This window comes from Camelus dromedarius, chromosome 3, assembly GCF_036321535.1.
Source record: "Camelus dromedarius isolate mCamDro1 chromosome 3, mCamDro1.pat, whole genome shotgun sequence".
In the NCBI taxonomy this organism is placed as follows: domain Eukaryota; kingdom Metazoa; phylum Chordata; class Mammalia; order Artiodactyla; family Camelidae; genus Camelus; species Camelus dromedarius.
The window spans coordinates 64,718,194-64,735,924 of NC_087438.1; the positions used below are offsets into that span (position 1 = coordinate 64,718,194).

At 35.1% G+C, this 17,731-nt stretch overlaps 2 protein-coding genes across 3 annotated transcripts in view; one reads left to right on the plus strand and one right to left on the minus strand.

The window, feature by feature from the left end:
* Positions 1-17,731, minus strand: part of SKIC3 (SKI3 subunit of superkiller complex) — a 136,786-nt gene that overhangs the window by 84,522 nt on the left and 34,533 nt on the right. The gene's annotated exons all lie outside the window — the stretch shown is intronic.
* ARSK (arylsulfatase family member K) overlaps positions 1-17,731 on the plus strand; it is a 33,406-nt gene that overhangs the window by 4,227 nt on the left and 11,448 nt on the right. The window contains exons 2-5 of one of the 2 annotated variants that reach the window (XM_010993954.3): positions 1,030-1,159; positions 5,734-5,893; positions 13,548-13,830; positions 16,489-16,660. In XM_010993954.3, coding sequence (XP_010992256.1) covers positions 1,030-1,159; positions 5,734-5,893; positions 13,548-13,830; positions 16,489-16,660 — 745 coding nt within the window. The remainder of the gene's footprint in view (positions 1-1,029; positions 1,160-5,733; positions 5,894-13,547; positions 13,831-16,488; positions 16,661-17,731) is intronic. The other variant, XM_010993955.3, reaches the window with a different exon arrangement.

Below are 17,731 nucleotides of genomic sequence, written 5' to 3' on the forward strand. Positions count from 1 at the left end.
CCAATTAGTGGGCCTCTTTTTATTTTTTAAATGCCCTCTCTTTTTACTGTCTCCCTAAATGGTTTCATTCAATCTCACAGTTTTTGATATCATGAACATGTTAAACACTTATTTCACTTAGACTTCCCTAAGCTCCAGATTCCCCTCTGTACTCAGCAGCCTACTTTGTATATCCATTTGGAAATCTCAGACATCTCAAAGGTTTATGTATATCCCGTATTTGGGGTTGGCTCAGTTTTTAAACTGTACTTTATTTACAATTACACTGAATACATATAATAGCTGTAACTCCAGGACTAGACCATTCTCTTTTCTCTTTCTGTTCTTTCACAAGGAGAGTTCTTCAATTTCTAATTCAATTCCAAAATGCGTATCTCCAACCCAAACATCTCTTCTAATCTTCAGGCTCATTTATCTAGCTGCCTAACTGTTATCTCCACTTATGTCCTGCAAGTATCTCTAACTTTGCATCTCCCTTAAATTATTTGCATGCCTGGAACCTTCTCATTCTTTAGGTCTCATTTCCAAGAGAAACCTTCCCTGTTCACTCTATCAAAGTAGATGTCCCTTGTTATTCTGTATCTTAGGTTTTTTTCAAAGCACATATCCAGTAAGTTGTAATTATCCATTGTTCATTTATCAGGATTTTTTTTTTTTTGCCTCTGCAATGAGGCTGTAAATTTCATGAGGCCAGGGACTCCATTTTTATTCACCATTTTATCTCAGATCTTTCACATGTGCCTGCAGATACCAAATACTCAGTAAACATTGGTTCGATCAGTCCATCATCCCCCAAAAGGAACTTTCCAGGGGATCCTTTCATTTATTTACTATATTGAAATGAATCCAAGTGTCACACTACATTGAATTCGCAATGTTATGAACCAGAGACTAATAACACTTTCTATACTTCTTTTCCACTTTCAAGGATTCTTAGGATCATACTGAAGTCTTTTGTGGTTAAAATCAAAGGAAATTATTTTCTTCTTTTGTGATATAGTCAATGTTAATTAAATTTCTTTATTCCAGGATGGAAGACTAACATTTTATCCAGGAAGTCAGGTAGTGAAACTCCCTTTTATCAACTTCATGAAAGCACATGGCACATCCTTTCTGAATGCCTATACAAACTCTCCAATCTGTTGCCCATCACGTGCAGGTATGATCATGCTTAATATTATTGGAAGTAGCCCCACGTGGAAAATGTTTTCACAGTTTAAAAGATTATACTCCCATATAGCATAATAAGTCATATTTGGTGTCTACTAAAAAAGATTTTAACATATGTAGTGTGTGTTGTAAGTTTGTATTGAGTACTAGAGTTTAAGAGTAGCAATTTTATCACTGTTTAGTTCATGTGTTACTGTTTCATTTCCTTATGATGGGTGACTAAGAATCTTTTGACTATCCAGTCAAATTAGGAAATGCTCTTATTTCCAAGAAGAGTTCTATTTCCAAGGAAATTTTTCAGTAAGAGACAGGGAGTTGGGAGGGAACTTCAGAGTATACCGCAAAGTAGTTAGAACTTCTCATACATCAGGTTTCTGGATTTTTCCATATTATTTCAGATTACATAGCTTCTCTCTCTCTCTTCAGTCTCAATTTACTTCTATCCCAAATCTAATTGTTCACTTTTATTATAGGCATAGTTTTAGTGGCAAAATGTCCATAATATTAAGCCACGACTAATTGAAAAATACGAGAAAACTGACATTTTTATAAATTCTGTTCTCTGACAGTTTTCTTTTTCCTCTAATTTATGATTGTTTGCTTTGGAACCCATAAATAGCACCCAACAATTTTCTTTTGTCCATCAGTTCCTCACATCATATTCTCTGTGATTTGAATCTCAAGTTCTTTCACCGACATTTTCAGCACCATTAACTGTATAATCACCAATAATTAAAGGAAACTTAACTTCTACTGTAAGTGATATTTCAGTGATCAAGACCAGGTATATTTAAAAAAAAAAAACACTTCCTGTAATTTTTTATTCTTTATCAAGCAAGTGGAATGAGCAGTGAACTAGGGTGAGGTGATGATTCAATGGACCATGTCAAGCAAGTCCCTCAGTTTCCTTACCTATAAGGAAGGTAAAGTTTCCTTTACCTATAAAATGCTATATGTGCTGTGTCCCTCACAGGGTTTTCCCAGCATCAAATGAAATAATGAATTTAAAAGTGGTCAATGAACCCAAAAGCTTTCAAAAATGTTAGGTGATGCTATTCCTGAAAGAGGCATATTTTGGAGAGTTTGAACAAAGAGAAGGAATAATAGTAATACAAACTAACATTTATTGCTTTCTTACTGTGTACCTGGCAATATTCTAAGTGTCTTTATTTATATAATCCTCATATTGCCATAAAGTAGATACTGTTCTTATCCCCATTTTGCAGTTGAAAACAAAGTACTGAAAGGTTAAATAACTTATCAAATGTCACTCAGTAACTAGCATCATTGGGATTCAAACTCAGGTAACCCCCCTTTCCACTTGTCATAAGAAAGCATTTTGTTAGATGAGAAAAGGATTCAGTCCTACTATGTGTGTACACAGAAAAGGGAAATGGAAAAGGACTTTTTCTAGTTTTACTGAGATATAACTGACATATAAAATTGTATTAGTTTAAGGTATACAAATATTCTAGAGAAAACAAGAACAGTTCCATGAGTTGAACAGTCAGATTAGGCTTACATGCATCCACATAACACTGACAGCAATCTGTCACCAATAATACAGCACAAGCTCTGTCCTATCCCATAATGCTACCTCCCAAAAAAGCAACAACAGTGAGGTAACTACTGAAGCTAAGCTCCAAACACTGGGGCCTTGTTAACTCATGTGACCCCAACACCAACATAACTGCTGAACAAATGATAAATGCCATTGTCAACCAGCAATCAAAAAGGACCTGCTATCTGCCTGATGACCAGGTTTTCATAATTTGAAACAGACTTTTAGGGAAATAATTATAACAATGTAGTGAAAACAGGTATGGAGTTCTGAGATAAAAAAGTACCTGACTCCAAACTCCATCTGAACAAGCCAGAGGAGGCTCCCTGAAGGGAGGCTTCTACTGAGGTATAGAGGCACACAGGCAGACAAGGTGCCAAATCAGACAAGACACAGCAAATACACTAAGATGCAGTATCTCTTCATTACTTATTTCACTGAGTCTCAGTCAACATTCTAGATTACTACACTTAAGTAATCAGACCTCTGCCACTGACTAGTTCCCCATCTTTGCTTTCTATTTTTCATTTACTTGTGTCTTCTTCGATTTCTGTCATCAGTGTCCTATAATTTTTAGTGTACAGATCTTTCACCTTCTTGGTTAAATTTACTCCTAGGTATTTTACCCTTTTTGATGCAATTGTAGATTTTTTGATAATTCCTTTTTCTGATAGTTCATCTTTAGTATATAGAAATGCAGCTGATTTTTGTATATTGATTTTATATCCTGCAACTTTACTGAATGTATTGATTAGTTTGAACAGCCTTTGGGTGACATCTTTATGATGTTCTATATATAATACCATGTCTCTGCAAATAGGGACAATTTTACTTCTTCTTTTCTGATTTGGATGCCTTTTATTTCTTTTTCTTGCCTACTACTCAGGCTAGGACTTCTATTAGTATATTGAATAAGAGTGGTGAGAGTGGGCACCCTTGTCTTGTTGCTGATCTTAGAGGAAAAGCTTTTAGCTTTTTACAATTGACCATGATATTAGCTGTAGACTTGTATATATTACTTCTATGCCCAGTTTGTCAAGAGTTTTTATCATGAATGGATGTTAAATTTTGTCAAATGCTTTTTCTGCATCTATTGAGATGATAATATATTTTTATCCTTCATTTTGCTAATGTGGTATATCACATGGACTGATACACAGATCCTGAACCATTTTTGCATTCCTAGAGTAAGTCTCAATTGATCATGATGTATGATTCTTTCAGTGTATTGTTAAATTAAGTCTACTAATATTTTGTTGAGAGTTTTTCTATCTATGCTTATCAAGGATCTTGGCCTGTAATTTTTTTTTCTTGTAGTGTCCTTGTCTCATTTTGGTATCAGGGTAATGTTGACCTCATAAAATGACTTTGGAAGTGTTTCCTCATCTTCTATTTTTTGAAAGAGATTGAGAAGGATTGGTTTTAATTCTGCTTTAAATGTCTGATAGAATTCACAAGTGAAGCCATCTGGTCCTGGATATTTCTTTTTTGTGAGATTTCTGACTACTGATCCAATCTCCTTACTAATAATTGGTCTGTTCAAACTTTCTGTTTCTTCAAGATTCAATCTTGGTAGGTTGTATTCCTAGGTATTTATCCATTTGTCCAGTTTGTTGGTGTAATGGTTCATAGTAGTCTCTTATCATCCTTTAAGTTTCTGTGGTATCAGTTGTAACATCTCCTCTTCAATTTCTAACTTTATTTGAGTCCTCTCTTTTTTTCTTGGAAAGTCTAGCCAAGAATTTGTCCATTTTATTATTTAAAAAACAACTCTTAGTTTTATTTATGTCTTCTGTTGTCTTTTTAGTCTCTACTTCATTTATTCCCACTCTGATCTTTTTTATTTCCTTTCTTCTACTAACTTTGGACTTTGTTCTTCTTTTCTCTAGTTCCTCCAGATGTAAAGTTAGGTTGTTTTTTGAGCTATTTATTTTTTCTTAATGTAGCCATTTATAGCTATTAACTTCTCTCTTAGAGCTGCTTTTTCTGCATGCCATTTGTTTTGATATATTGTATTTCCATTTTCACTTGTCTCAAGATATTTTTTGATTTTCTTTTTTATTTCTTCTTTGGCCCATTGTGTAGGAGCATGTTATTTAATCTCTACAAATTTCTAAATTTTCCAGTTTTCTTCTAGTGACTGATTTCTAGTTTCATATCATTGTGGTTGGAAAAGATGCTTGGTATAATTGCAATCTTCTTACATTTATTAAGACTTGTTTTGTAGCCTAACATATGATCTTCCTGGAGAATGTTCCATATGCACTTGAGAAAACTGTAGTCTGCTGCTTTTGGATGGAATGTTCTGAAAATGCCTGTTAAGTCTATCTGGTCTAGCATGAAGTTCGGTCCAGTGTTTTCTTATTGATTTTCTGTGTGGAAATCTATCTACTGTTCAAAATAGGATATTGAAGTCCTCTAGTATTATTGTACTGCTGTCTATTTCTCCCTTTAGGTCTGTTAATATTGAAGAAAGATTTACTGAATAAACAATCATAGCTGTAGAATATGGGAGAGAAGACACAGTACACTTAAGTTTTGTTTTGTTCTGTTTTGGGGGGCTTGGGGTGGGGGTTGTGTGTGTATGTGTGGCAAGCCAGTACAAGGACAAGAAATAATGAAAATCCTTGAGGATTTTTGGGACATAAGGTCTGTACTTCATTTGACCAACTTGGAAAATTAACCAGAAATACTAAATGATTATCTTTATCATTGAAAGAAGACTCAAGTCAGACAGGGTTTATATTCAATTCCATCTGTATTTACTTTAAATAACTTAACCGTAAGCCTTAGAGACTCACCTGTAAAATGGATATAGTAACTCATTTCAGTTTTTCCCTTGATAAAATGATGTAACCATCAAAAATGTTAGATTAAAAACCTAATGCACATATCTTATTGCAGAATGTGAGCTGTAAACTAGTAGACTCTTCTGTGAGTGTAATTGTCCTAGTCATTAAAACAAATATTTAAGCTTTACGCTAACCCCATTTTCCCCCCAGCAATGTGGAGTGGCCTTTTCACTCACTTAACAGAATCTTGGAATAACTTTAAGGGCCTAGATCCAAATTATACAACATGGATGGATGTCATGGAGAAGTATGGCTACCGAACACAAAAATTTGGAAAACTAGACTATACCTCAGGACATCACTCCATCAGGTAAAAAAGAAAATAACAAGAATTCTAATAGGCAGCCCTCTGCTATAATACATACATGTACTCCTTTTGATTGTTTATTTCTCCACACAGGTAAAAGTAAATCTCTTAATCCCTCAATTGTGTTATTTTGGCTCAATCTTTAGCTTTCTTTAATCTCCTTAAAATATTAAAATTACTACTGTGCTGGTAATTTTGTTCCTCTTAAACATTAAAGGTCTATAAAATTGTTTAGCCCATGATTTATTTTGATTTAGTTTTTTTACATAATGGCTACTGTTTAACTGACTTTACAATTTGTTCTAAAGACTAAAATCTTCTTGCTAATTGCTTTTGTTAGTTCTTGCCAATGTGAGTCTATTGTAACTTTTTTTCCTTTCACTTTACTTAGTCCTCAAAAGTTAGGCAACCAAGCATAGTGGATAAAAGTAGAGATCAAGAATCAGATTGCCTACTTTTGAATCCTAGTTTCTCTGTGTACTACTAACGTGTATAAGTATAATCTTGGGAACATTACCTAAACTAACTGAACTTTAGATTCTTTGTTGAGAAGATTAAACAAAAAGAATATGTGCAGAAAAGAGCTAACATAGCAGGTTTGAAACCGCTATCCTTAGAAAGGTTTGCTTTCAAGGTTGGTCCTTGGCTGACATTGGGAACTTGAATTTCAGGAGTGTTCCCTTTATTCCCTAACTGATAAAAGTGACTCAGGATGTACCTAGAGTATTTGTACAATGTGGTTCATGCTAAACAACTGCTTTCCTTCTGGGACTGGCTTTTAGTATTTGCTAGGCAGAGGGTACCTACATGATTAGCCCACATTAACAACTTGGGTACTGAATTTCTAATAAGATTCCCTGGTAAACAACACTTCACATATATTGTCATAGTTTGATGCTGGACAGATTGTGTCCTTTGTGACTCACTTGGAAACTCATATCTGGCTTCCTGTGGACTCACCTTAAGTACTTTTTCCTTTTGCTGATTTTGCTTTGTGTCCTTTCACTGTAGCCAATCACAACTATGAGTACAACTGTGTGCTGCATCCCAGGAGTCCTTCTAGTGAACTTGGGTGTGATCTTGGGGTCTCCCAATACTTGTGACCCCTGGCACAAATACATATTAAGATCTTAGAGCAGTACCTCTTGCTTAACAGGTGCTAATTGAGGGTTATGGTAATGATATTAGTGATTATGATGATGCTAATGATTATAGTAAGAACCAGGAAACTAATTCATTAAAAATAAAGGTCACTATATTGAGATGAACAGTGTTCCCCAAAACTTCATGTCCACTTGGAACTTACAAATATGAACTTACTTGGAATTATCCTGTTTGCTGATGTAATTAGCTAAGGGTTCAAGATGGAATCATCCTAGATTTAGAGTGAGCCCTAACCCCTGACTAGTGTCAGGGATTACTAGAAGAGGAATGGACATGGACACAGAGAGAAGGCAGTGTGAAGACAGAAGCAGAGGTTGGAGTGATCACAGCTACAAGCCAAAAAATGGCAAAGATTGCTGGGAGTTACTGGAAGCTAGGAAGAAGGCAGAAAGAATTCTTCCCTAGAGCCATCAGAAGGGAGCATGGCCCTGCTGATACTGTGATCTCTAGTTTCTAGCCTCCAGAACCATAAGAGAATAAATTTGTTGTTTTAAGCCACCCAGTTTATGGTAATTCATTACAGCAGTTCTAGGAAACTAATACAGTGGGTTTTGGGTAAACAGATACATATTAGTATGAAATATAGAATAATCTGAGTATTAGTCTTGCTCTTCTTGTTAATGTTAAATCTCTTTCCCTTTCTGTCTTCCAAAATCTAAAAGATATCAATACTGAAAACACTGAAGTGATCCTGACATCTCTTCCCCACCCATCTAATGTATCACCAAATGTTGTCAGTTGTACTTTTAAAATATTTCTCCAGTTTATTCACTTATCATCATCACCAACCTACCGTCATCTCTTGCCTAATCTATTGAAATGACCTTATAACTTATTTTCTTCTATCTGAACTATTTTCCATAGGCAGCCAGAGTCATCTTTTTAAAACATACATCTGGTCAAATGACTTACCTGCTTAAACTCATTCTGCAGGTAGGCTAAAATCCCAAATCCACAACATGGTTTATAAGATGCTACAAAACCTGGCCCCTGCCTACCTCCAGTCTTATTTTGTACCACTCTCTCCTTCAATATGTACTTGATCTTCCTTTAATTTCTTTAACATGCCTTTTAATCCCTCCGGACCACTGCACAAGCTTGTCTTTCTGTGCAGAATGCTCTTCCTCCACTCTACTCAGCTAATGGAGCAGAAAGAAGAGGTGGGAGGGGTTGGGCTGGAACTCGAGGTGACTTCTTTAGCTACTAAAATGATACTACCACCTCATATCCACTCAGGCAGAGAACCCTTCTACTACTATACTTTTTAGAATAAAGGACCATTTGCTACTTTGTGGAAAAAGCAATTGTGATAAAATAGTTTGGCTATGATTATAACTCTAATGGTTTAGATCACACTCACTACTTTTACATCAAAAAAGGAGAAGATTTTTTCTTACATTTTAAATGTAATCCCAAAGGCTGCCTTTATTTAAGTAAGCCCAAACTGCAGCAAATATTCTGTTAAAGGCTATAGTCACTGTCACCTAGGAATTCAGAGTTATAAATAATGTTTCTCCCACAGGGATGAACTCACTAGCAGACTACAAAATGGTTAGGTAGGAGTTCACAATCTGAAGTCCATGAAATCCCTGAGTACCCCCCCACACTCATTCAAAACAAAACTTTCGTTTGAAATTTATCTACTATTATATAATTTGATAACAATATATAGTTGCATAAATATATTTATAATAAATACCATAAAATATAAAATATATAACAGAATACCTATATAATAGTATAATTATTAATATATTATTTCATTATAAGATAAAATGCATAGTATCGATATTATTTATTATTAAATTATATTATATAAGTATTATTATATAGTTTTAATATTATTGTTTAGTGGCAAAAAAATCCATGATTTTTATCATATTTATGAATAGCTCTATGAAAAAGATTAAGGAGCACCAGCTACTATTATTTCATTAAAAATAGAAAATGGTTGGAATTCATACACTTGGTCAATTGGAAAACATGCATATATTGAGCATTTAAATAATATATATTGAAAAGTGATGTTCCAACCTGAATTGCCAGAGTTGGTATTATTCATTCAACTAAAACAGACTCTTTTTGTAAGTAATCATATATGAAGAGATGACAGCCTTGTGAATCCCTTAAAAAATGATATGTGTGTTTCTCACAATTTTGAGAAGAACATTTAATGGAAATGAATATGGATTCTATTTTCTCTTAGCAAATTTGTTATGCTGATAGTGAAGTTTGCAAGGATGTGATTCAGAATTATAATTTTTCCATGCAGGAGACTTACTGGAGACACATTTAGCTGTTAAAATCCCATCAAGAATAATGAGTATGTGTATGACACAGAGAAAGAGCTTGATCTCCATGGAACTCTTTAAATTCTGAGATAGTTGATTATCTTTGGAATCTCAGCAAACTGAAGGTTTAAGTCTAGGTTCCTAATTCATTTGGAAGAAAACTATGTTCTCATCAATTTTAACATGTGATATTTTTCAGATGTGACTGTTACTGTGTAAATTAATCCTGTGCCACCTGTGGACTGGCTGTATCCGATGCTGCAGCAGTAGAATTTGGCACATTGGCCAGAAAACCCACACAGCAATGGCATATATACAAATTTATGTAATAATCAGTTGGTAATGGGATAGTTTTATTTTCAATTTATATTAGGAGGTTTTGTTAAAAAGAACTAATCAAACTGCTGATTGTTGTATAGTGCATTTGTTTTCTGGAATTGATCCAAGGTAGAATAATTCTCCTATTCATGAGCTACTATGGAAACTATTTTGATTATCATATTCAAAAACTGAGGGTTTTTTGCATAAAAAGTCTTACACCGTTATGTAGAGCAGTGCATCTCAAGATTTAATAAGCATGCAGATCACCTGGGCATCTTATAAAATGCCCTTGTTGATTCAGTGGGTCTGAAATGGGGCCTGAGATTCTGCATGTTTAATAAGCTCCCAGGTGATGCTGATGCTGCTGGTCAGTAGACCACTCTTGGAGCAGCAAAGACATAAGGGACCAGACCACAAGGGAGGTAGGACAACATGTAACCAATTGTGAATACCTTTATCAGAAACATGTGGTTATTGCTACATCTCTTGAAAAGAGAAGCCCCTCTTATATTTCTGCAAAGAGGTAAAGTAATCCTTGGACCACTGGAGGGGCACAAAATGACACAGTGAAGCCTCTCTCAGTTTATAGAAAACAACCTCCTTTGACAAAGGTGTTCTCCACGCCTGAACTCCCACCTGAGGCTACATGAGAGTGCTCTCCTCCACTGTATACTCATGAGAGCCTGAGAATGAAAAAGGCAAAAAAAAAACAAAAACCTAGTATGACAACAGTTTTGACCTCGTGGACCCACTGAAAGCCTCTTGGGGACCTCCCAGAGATCCCTGGGCCACACTTTGAGAAATGGTGGCATATAGGAAACTACGCATTGTGTGTTCATGCCTATTTGCAAGTAACAGGGTAAATTTATAATGAGAGAAGCCAGTTGAATCATAAAGTATCTAAACCACAGGTAGTTTGGGTTCCTCCTCCTTAATAATACCCTTTTCAATTGTTCTGATTGAAACTATACTCTTAATATTCCAGACAAAGTACAAGGAAATGGAATGGAAAGAAATTTGTTCAAAATACATCCAGTGACCAATTAATTAGAAGTTTATATTTGGAGGAGGTTATAGCAAGTAATGGTGGGAGGTGGGGTGCAGGGAGGGAGAGACAACACTTTGAACAATAAGACAAAGTAAGTTCAAGCACATGGTCAAAAGATATTGTTTCCGGGTGCAACAGTGTGGTCTGGTTAAGAAGGGGTGGAGACGTTGGTTGGTTAGTAGAGAGGGTGTAATTTTAAAAGTTATCTTTCTGTCACAGTAATTGTCACCAGTTATGAGGTTACATATTCACATTCTCTTTCCCTGTTTTCCTCATTAGTGCTACTAGCCAGGAGAACTTTGGGCTGGGGAAAGGGACTCTCTGAGCTGAGAACAGCAGCTCCTGTTAGCAGCCTACTGTGTCTACTGTGTCTACTGCTTTCTTGTGCTTAACAAGGGCCCAGAAGGCTTGGGCTGGAACATTTACCTTCAGCCATAATCCTGTCCTTGCTGCCCTAGTAATGCTGAAAACATTCGTTACCCTCTACATGAATACCAGCTGTTATCGAAATCATGCCAAAAGCACACATACTCATGAATAGGCAAAAAAAGATGCCACTAACATAGGAGGGCAATCACATGTTATTTAGTAAGAGGGCAAAAAATAAAGCTAAGTTTGAAATTAGCCATAATGATAAGACTGGACCAAAATTAACTTGATTTAAGCCTTTTTATCTTTACGGAGACCAACCTGGGTTAAAAGAATCTCATGAACACAGAATAAGGAAATTAAAAAGGGAGGGGGCATAATCTGACCAGAAAGATTAAATTAAATCACACTTACTAATTGCTGTGGAAAAGATGGTACTCTGAGTTCAATACAACCATCTTTCAGGGCAAGAAGATCTTTCCTTGAGATGTTCTAAACTCACTTATGACTGCATCGTTAAGGTTGATTGAGTATAATCAGGACAACAGTCTATAACTGAATTAATCAAAGCCGGCTAAAGGTTCTGATCACCAATTAGAGTTCTGCACCCAATTCCAATCTGTGGGGCAGTTTCCACACACTACCAGTTCTCTGGACACCAACTGGGTGTCCTACAGTTTAACTCAATTCCACAGGTTAAGAGCTTAATCCTACAAGACTGCCCCCTCCCCCAAACTGCAGACACAAATCATAAGTCCACGTTATCATCTATGCTTCTGACCAACCAATTATAAAATCAGAGGGTCCCATGATCTCTTCCTTGCATATGATTAATTTGCTACAGTGGCTCACAGAACTCAGAGAAAAATTTCACCTACTACATTACCAGATTATTATAAAAGGACATAGGAACAGCCAGATGGAAGAGATGCATGGGGAGAGGGTGCGATGCTTCCATGCCCACTCCAAGCCCGCACCGCTGTCCTCCCCTTCCCCAGCCCTCTCCTGTATGGGTTTTATATGCAGGCAAGATTGACTAAATCTTTGACCCCTGGTGATTGAACTCAATCCCCATCGTCTCTCCATCATCCTCCCTCCCTAGAGTTCAGGAGGTGGGACCAAAAGTTTCAACCCTCTAATCTCTTGGTTGGGACTGGCAACCAGCCCCCATCCTTAGCTGGGGATCCCAAAATAACCTTATTAACATAACAAAAACACTGCTGGTGTAATAAACCCCAAACATTCCACTCTTCTGCAATAACTCTAATAATAGCCACATATAGTGAGAGTTCAGCAATGATTTAAACAAAAGATAAGAAACTGTTAGATTGTTTTGATAGTGTGATAAAGTTTACAATACTTATTATTTCAGGGATTTCTATTTGCTGGACAGAATTAATTAGAATCTGTTAGATAGATGTAATTCTGCTCAAATTCTGGTTTTCATTTTTTATCAAAATATATTGAATATCTACTATAAAAATTATATTTTTATTATGGTGCTTGAATTTCTTTGCCTGTCTTCAAAAGGCAGATAAGTTATATTTAGCTCATCTATGAGCCATTGGTCATTTTGTGTGGCTTTGAAATTTCCCTTATGTGGAGTATTGTTTTAATATAAAATATTCTTTATTTCTATCTTGATATCTGAATATTTTAAGCTCTTTTGTTCATTGGTAGGGTACTTCAGAGGTGTTTGCCTCAACCAAAACTTTATAAAAAAAAAAGCATCTTAGAAATGTACAAGACTGCTTCCTAAACAGTTATGCCAGCTAAAATACTTACATATTGATTGAGAAAAAGTAGTAGTACTACTACTTACTTATCAAGTAGTGAGATAAAATATTTAGAGAAATTTAATTGATCATTTAGCTTTTAAATCAGCTAAAGAAATATATCTAGTTTATAATGGAAAAGAAATTTGCATCACTATTAGCTTAGATAGCTTAAATCACAGTTAAAATTGTTCTTATAATGAGAAAAGATAAAGCAGGAAACAATTTAAAACATGAGACCTCAAAAAACACATGAGGTACACAAGGGAGGTAAGAATTATTAAATATAGAGATTTAGTGATAGGAGGAAATTACAGTCTTTAGTTAGAACTGCTATCTCTTATTCTGACAGAAAAAAAAAAGAAAAAATGCTAGAAAATTCAAGAAATACTAGGAATCTGAAATTTTTTTTTATTTTACTGAGTATCTTGTTATGAGAAAAAGTAACCTAAATAATGTTAGTTTAAAAAAAAATCATAGATGAATATTTGGTCCTTGGTATGTTTTTTGGGTTTTTTTGGTTTTCTTGGTTTTTGAATTTGCAATGCTCGGTAACTTAATGAAATCTAGTGTAGTCAGTCTGAAGTCTAAAAATTGTTTTCCATATTAATCTCATATTTATGCATTGACAGATTTTTTTTTTAACTTTTAAAATACCTTACAATATACCTGTATTTTTGCCCCCTCAGCAATCGTGTAGAAGCCTGGACAAGAGATGTTGCTTTCTTACTCAGACAAGAAGGCAGGCCTATGGTTAACCTTATCCCTAAAAAGACAAAAGTAAGAGTAATGCAAAGGGACTGGAAGAGTACAGACAGAGCAGTCAACTGGTTAAGAAAGGAAGGAATTAATTACACTCAACCGTTTGTTCTATACTTGGGATTAAATTTACCACACCCGTATCCTTCACCATCTTCAGGAGAAAATTTTGGATCTTCCACATTTCACACATCTCTTTATTGGCTTAAAAAGGTAGGTACACTGTGTGTGCTCAAAAGTAGAAGTCAGCACTATAGCGGTATGTTATTACTGTTTGCTCACTGCTTATTATCACTTTCAAAGAAAAATGTGAAAATTGTATATTCTCGTTCAATCAAACTTGACCAACAACTGCTTGACAAACACTAAAGGGACAATTTTACGAAAATAAAATGTGTTAAAACTCAGAACCTACTTCTAAGATGAATATATTTACATATAGTATGTCTATACCTAGGAGTGCAGGCAGTCCTCACTTCGCATGGTTCAGGATCGTAAAAATGACGATGCAAGCTGAAATCATACAAAGAGATCTTAAAAATCAATTGGGAAAATGACTATTTTTCTAGGACTCTAAAAACATTTGTCAAAACATGAGAAACTCTTCTTTGGGGTTATAAATGTATAAGGAAATGACAAAACAGTAAAACAAAGGTTTATTTAATGCATTGTAATTGAAGACACTAGAAACATTGAGAATTAAAATGTTTTGGTTTTTTGTAGAAAAATTAAGAGTAGTTTGAACAGTGCTTGCCTTCTCACTGTGTAACTTAAGATACAGAGCAAGCATCTTCTCTCTGTCTTGGCAGATTGTCACATTCCTTTCTAAATTTGGGTCACCTTCCAGCACATTACCCTTTGCATTTTGAATGTCATGATATACTTCTCAGAGTTCCTTTAATGTGAAGTTTTGCTAGTGTCACTTCCCCGAGGACCTTCTTCGTTTATATCGAGTGCGTTTTTACTGAGTGCCTCTGGCTATGTACCTTGAGTGTGTCAAACTGTGGCACTGTCAGCGTTCCCAGGTCAGCTATTTCTTCTATAACTCCAGTTAACGTTTGATTCAAATTTCACTTCCAGGATTACCACTTTTTATTTCTTTACTGTATATTCATTCACCTTTGTTGACCAATTTCCTCTTTTGATTATCCATTTTAATGTCACATGGATTTATCACTGGGAGACAAGGAGGCAGCACACTTATATACTTTGCAGTCTGTGTATGGACTGAATAAAAGATGTGCAGTGACCAATTGTTGACAAACTTTGAAAGAAATGACGTCATTAATCACTGATTGTGGTACATATATATAGCCTGCATAGTGATTTGGAGACTAAATAACTAGCAGCATATGAATGTGAAAGTCTGTACTTCACGCAATAACACATGGTTAATATACCTTGGTACTGATGACAAATTGACATTATAATGGAGTAATGACAGTCACGCACAGAAAATTGAGTCGGATGGTCATTAAGGATCTGGGCTCAGACACATCTCTGCACTGCTGAGAACTTGAACTTTCTCTGAACTGTACCAGACCCCAGTTCTGGCACACCACCAGCCATATTCAGAACAAACACCTGCCAGCTGCAACCTTAGGGTCTCAAGGTCTCCCCTTGTAACTATGCAACCACTTCGGGCTCCAACCAGTCTAAGCGTCTTCACTTCCTCACTTTTTGTCAGCGCCAATTGTAATTCTTGATAAACAAGTCATGTGACTAACTGCGCCCTTGCAGGTTTTTGTCTTTATAAGCCTCCCCACCCCCCAATTCTGGCAGAACTCTGAGAAGTGCTTCTTGAAGTCTGTTTCTCTCAGGCGGCAGTCCTAACAAACCCCAAATTAAACACATTTTTATTTCAATCAGGTCTCCTTTTCTGATACTTTGGCTAACAGTAACTAAAATTTGAACCCTGTTGTTGGGAAACTGGTCTTATTTAACTAAACCTTGGAAACTGATATTCATGTGTATCTGAACCATGCAAAGCAGGGCTGCCTGTGTTTTGAAATGCATCATCTTAAATCAAATTTAATTTACTTTAAAACCTCTAACCAGATACATTATTTAGTGCACCTTGCTTTACAGGAAACAATGTTGAAGTTTTAGATACTTCATATCTTCTTAAAAAGTTCCAACTGGCTCTACCTTGAAAAACTTGTTGGGAGTCAGTGCTAGTCTAATGAAATGAGTCAAATAATTTTTAAGTAAGTAGTAAGTAGACATTTGAATTTTTTAAAGATACATGACTAGAAGATATACATGACTTAAGTCTAGTCTTAATTGTTTTTACCAAAACTGTAATCATTATACGTATTAAAAAGTTGTATTTGATACATATATATGTATAACTGAATCACTATGCTGTACACCAGAAACTAATACAACTTTGTAAATCATCTACACTTCAATTTTTTAAAAAAAGTTGTATTTGTTCTTAACAAACATTTGGCTACCTCACTAGATATTGGCATTTTTACTAGTGAACTACTGGAAAAAAAGGAGTCTAGATTCTCAGGTTATTGACTCTGAAGTTTTGAATTGATCACACAACTCTGTTAAAGTACTTAGATACTTATTATGGAATAGAATACTGGCTAATGTAGCTCATTTTTTCCATTGACATTTCATTTTCATTTTCATGTTTTCAATTTTTCAAGTAATTTCACAACTGTCTTACTATGTATACAGATAGTGATATATACCTTTTGTTGTTACTGGGAATATTGACAGTTTGTTCCTAATTTATGCATTTGATTTACTTTTTCTCTAGATAGTTCATAACAATTATCTTCTACTATCCTAAGTAATTAAACAACATACTTGTTGGAGGGGAGGAATATTACAGCTTTGTTTTTCTCTCCTTTTTAGGTGTCTTATGATGCCATCAAAATCCCAAAGTGGTCACCTCTGTCAGAAATGCACCCTATAGATTATTACTCTTCTTATACAAAAAACTGCACTGGGAAATTTACAGAAAAAGAAATTAAGAATATTAGAGCATTTTATTATGCTATGTGTGCTGAGACAGATGCTATGCTTGGTAAGTGGTATCATTAAAAAGCAACTACGTGAAGAAAAAGTATAATATTTTTCCAACAAACTGTGATCATGCTGGTTGGTGACTTGTATGAACATCCTCAGATAATTTCTCACAGTAGTTGCTGAGATCTGTCAGGCTTAGAATTATAAGACTCTTGGCACATATAAAAGTTGGATAATTTGCATTAATTAATAGTAGAATAAAAATTTTCTATCTTATTCATAAATTAACAGATCCTTAGATTTGTTCATATATAAAGGGTCATAGAAAACTATCATCAGCTTGAAACAAAATGTTTTATCAGCTTTAATCAGGAATCAATATTTAGCCAAACACAGTTAATTTTAAGGCAATTTGGGTTCTGGGAGATGAGACAAGATTAGATGTAGAATCTTGTGTCTTCTCCCAGACTTGTAATAACTGCAAACCAATCCATTGTTCCTAGCCATTTAGAGCAAGGCTTAACTAAAGCTGAAATCCATTTTCCCACGTACATTCTGGTCCAGAATTATGTTGAATCTCTTTTCCTAGTTCAGCTCAAAGCCAAACCTGCATCCATAGGATAATGGTCAGGAAAGTGTTTTGCCTGTTCACTGGAAGACTTATGGCAATTTCCAGTTCAGATGTGGACAAATCCCGGTTTTTAAAAATACCCATTTTAATAACAAATTATTTTCATAAAACTGTATCATTTATTTTGCTGCACTTTGGAGTAGGGCATAATTACATTAGTGGAGTGTGGGTAGCACTTCTGAACAAAGTAAACCTTGGGAGTGAACAAGTAAATGGCTATTTCTTAAAAAGCATTCATTGGGCAAAAATAGAAAAGTATAAAGCAGAAAGCAAAAAAGTCATATGAATAAACTATTTATAATATTGCAAGTATAATATGTATTAAAAGTCCTAAGGACTCAATCTTAAATGCAAATAAGATTTTAAGTGAATTTCTTCAATCCTAAATCCATACAAATACCGAATAGTATTTCAGTATTTTCTAATGTTAGTAAATATTCACCCATTTGCACCCTGGAAATCATTTTTGAAAGTTTGCTGCTAACCATTCATCCTTAA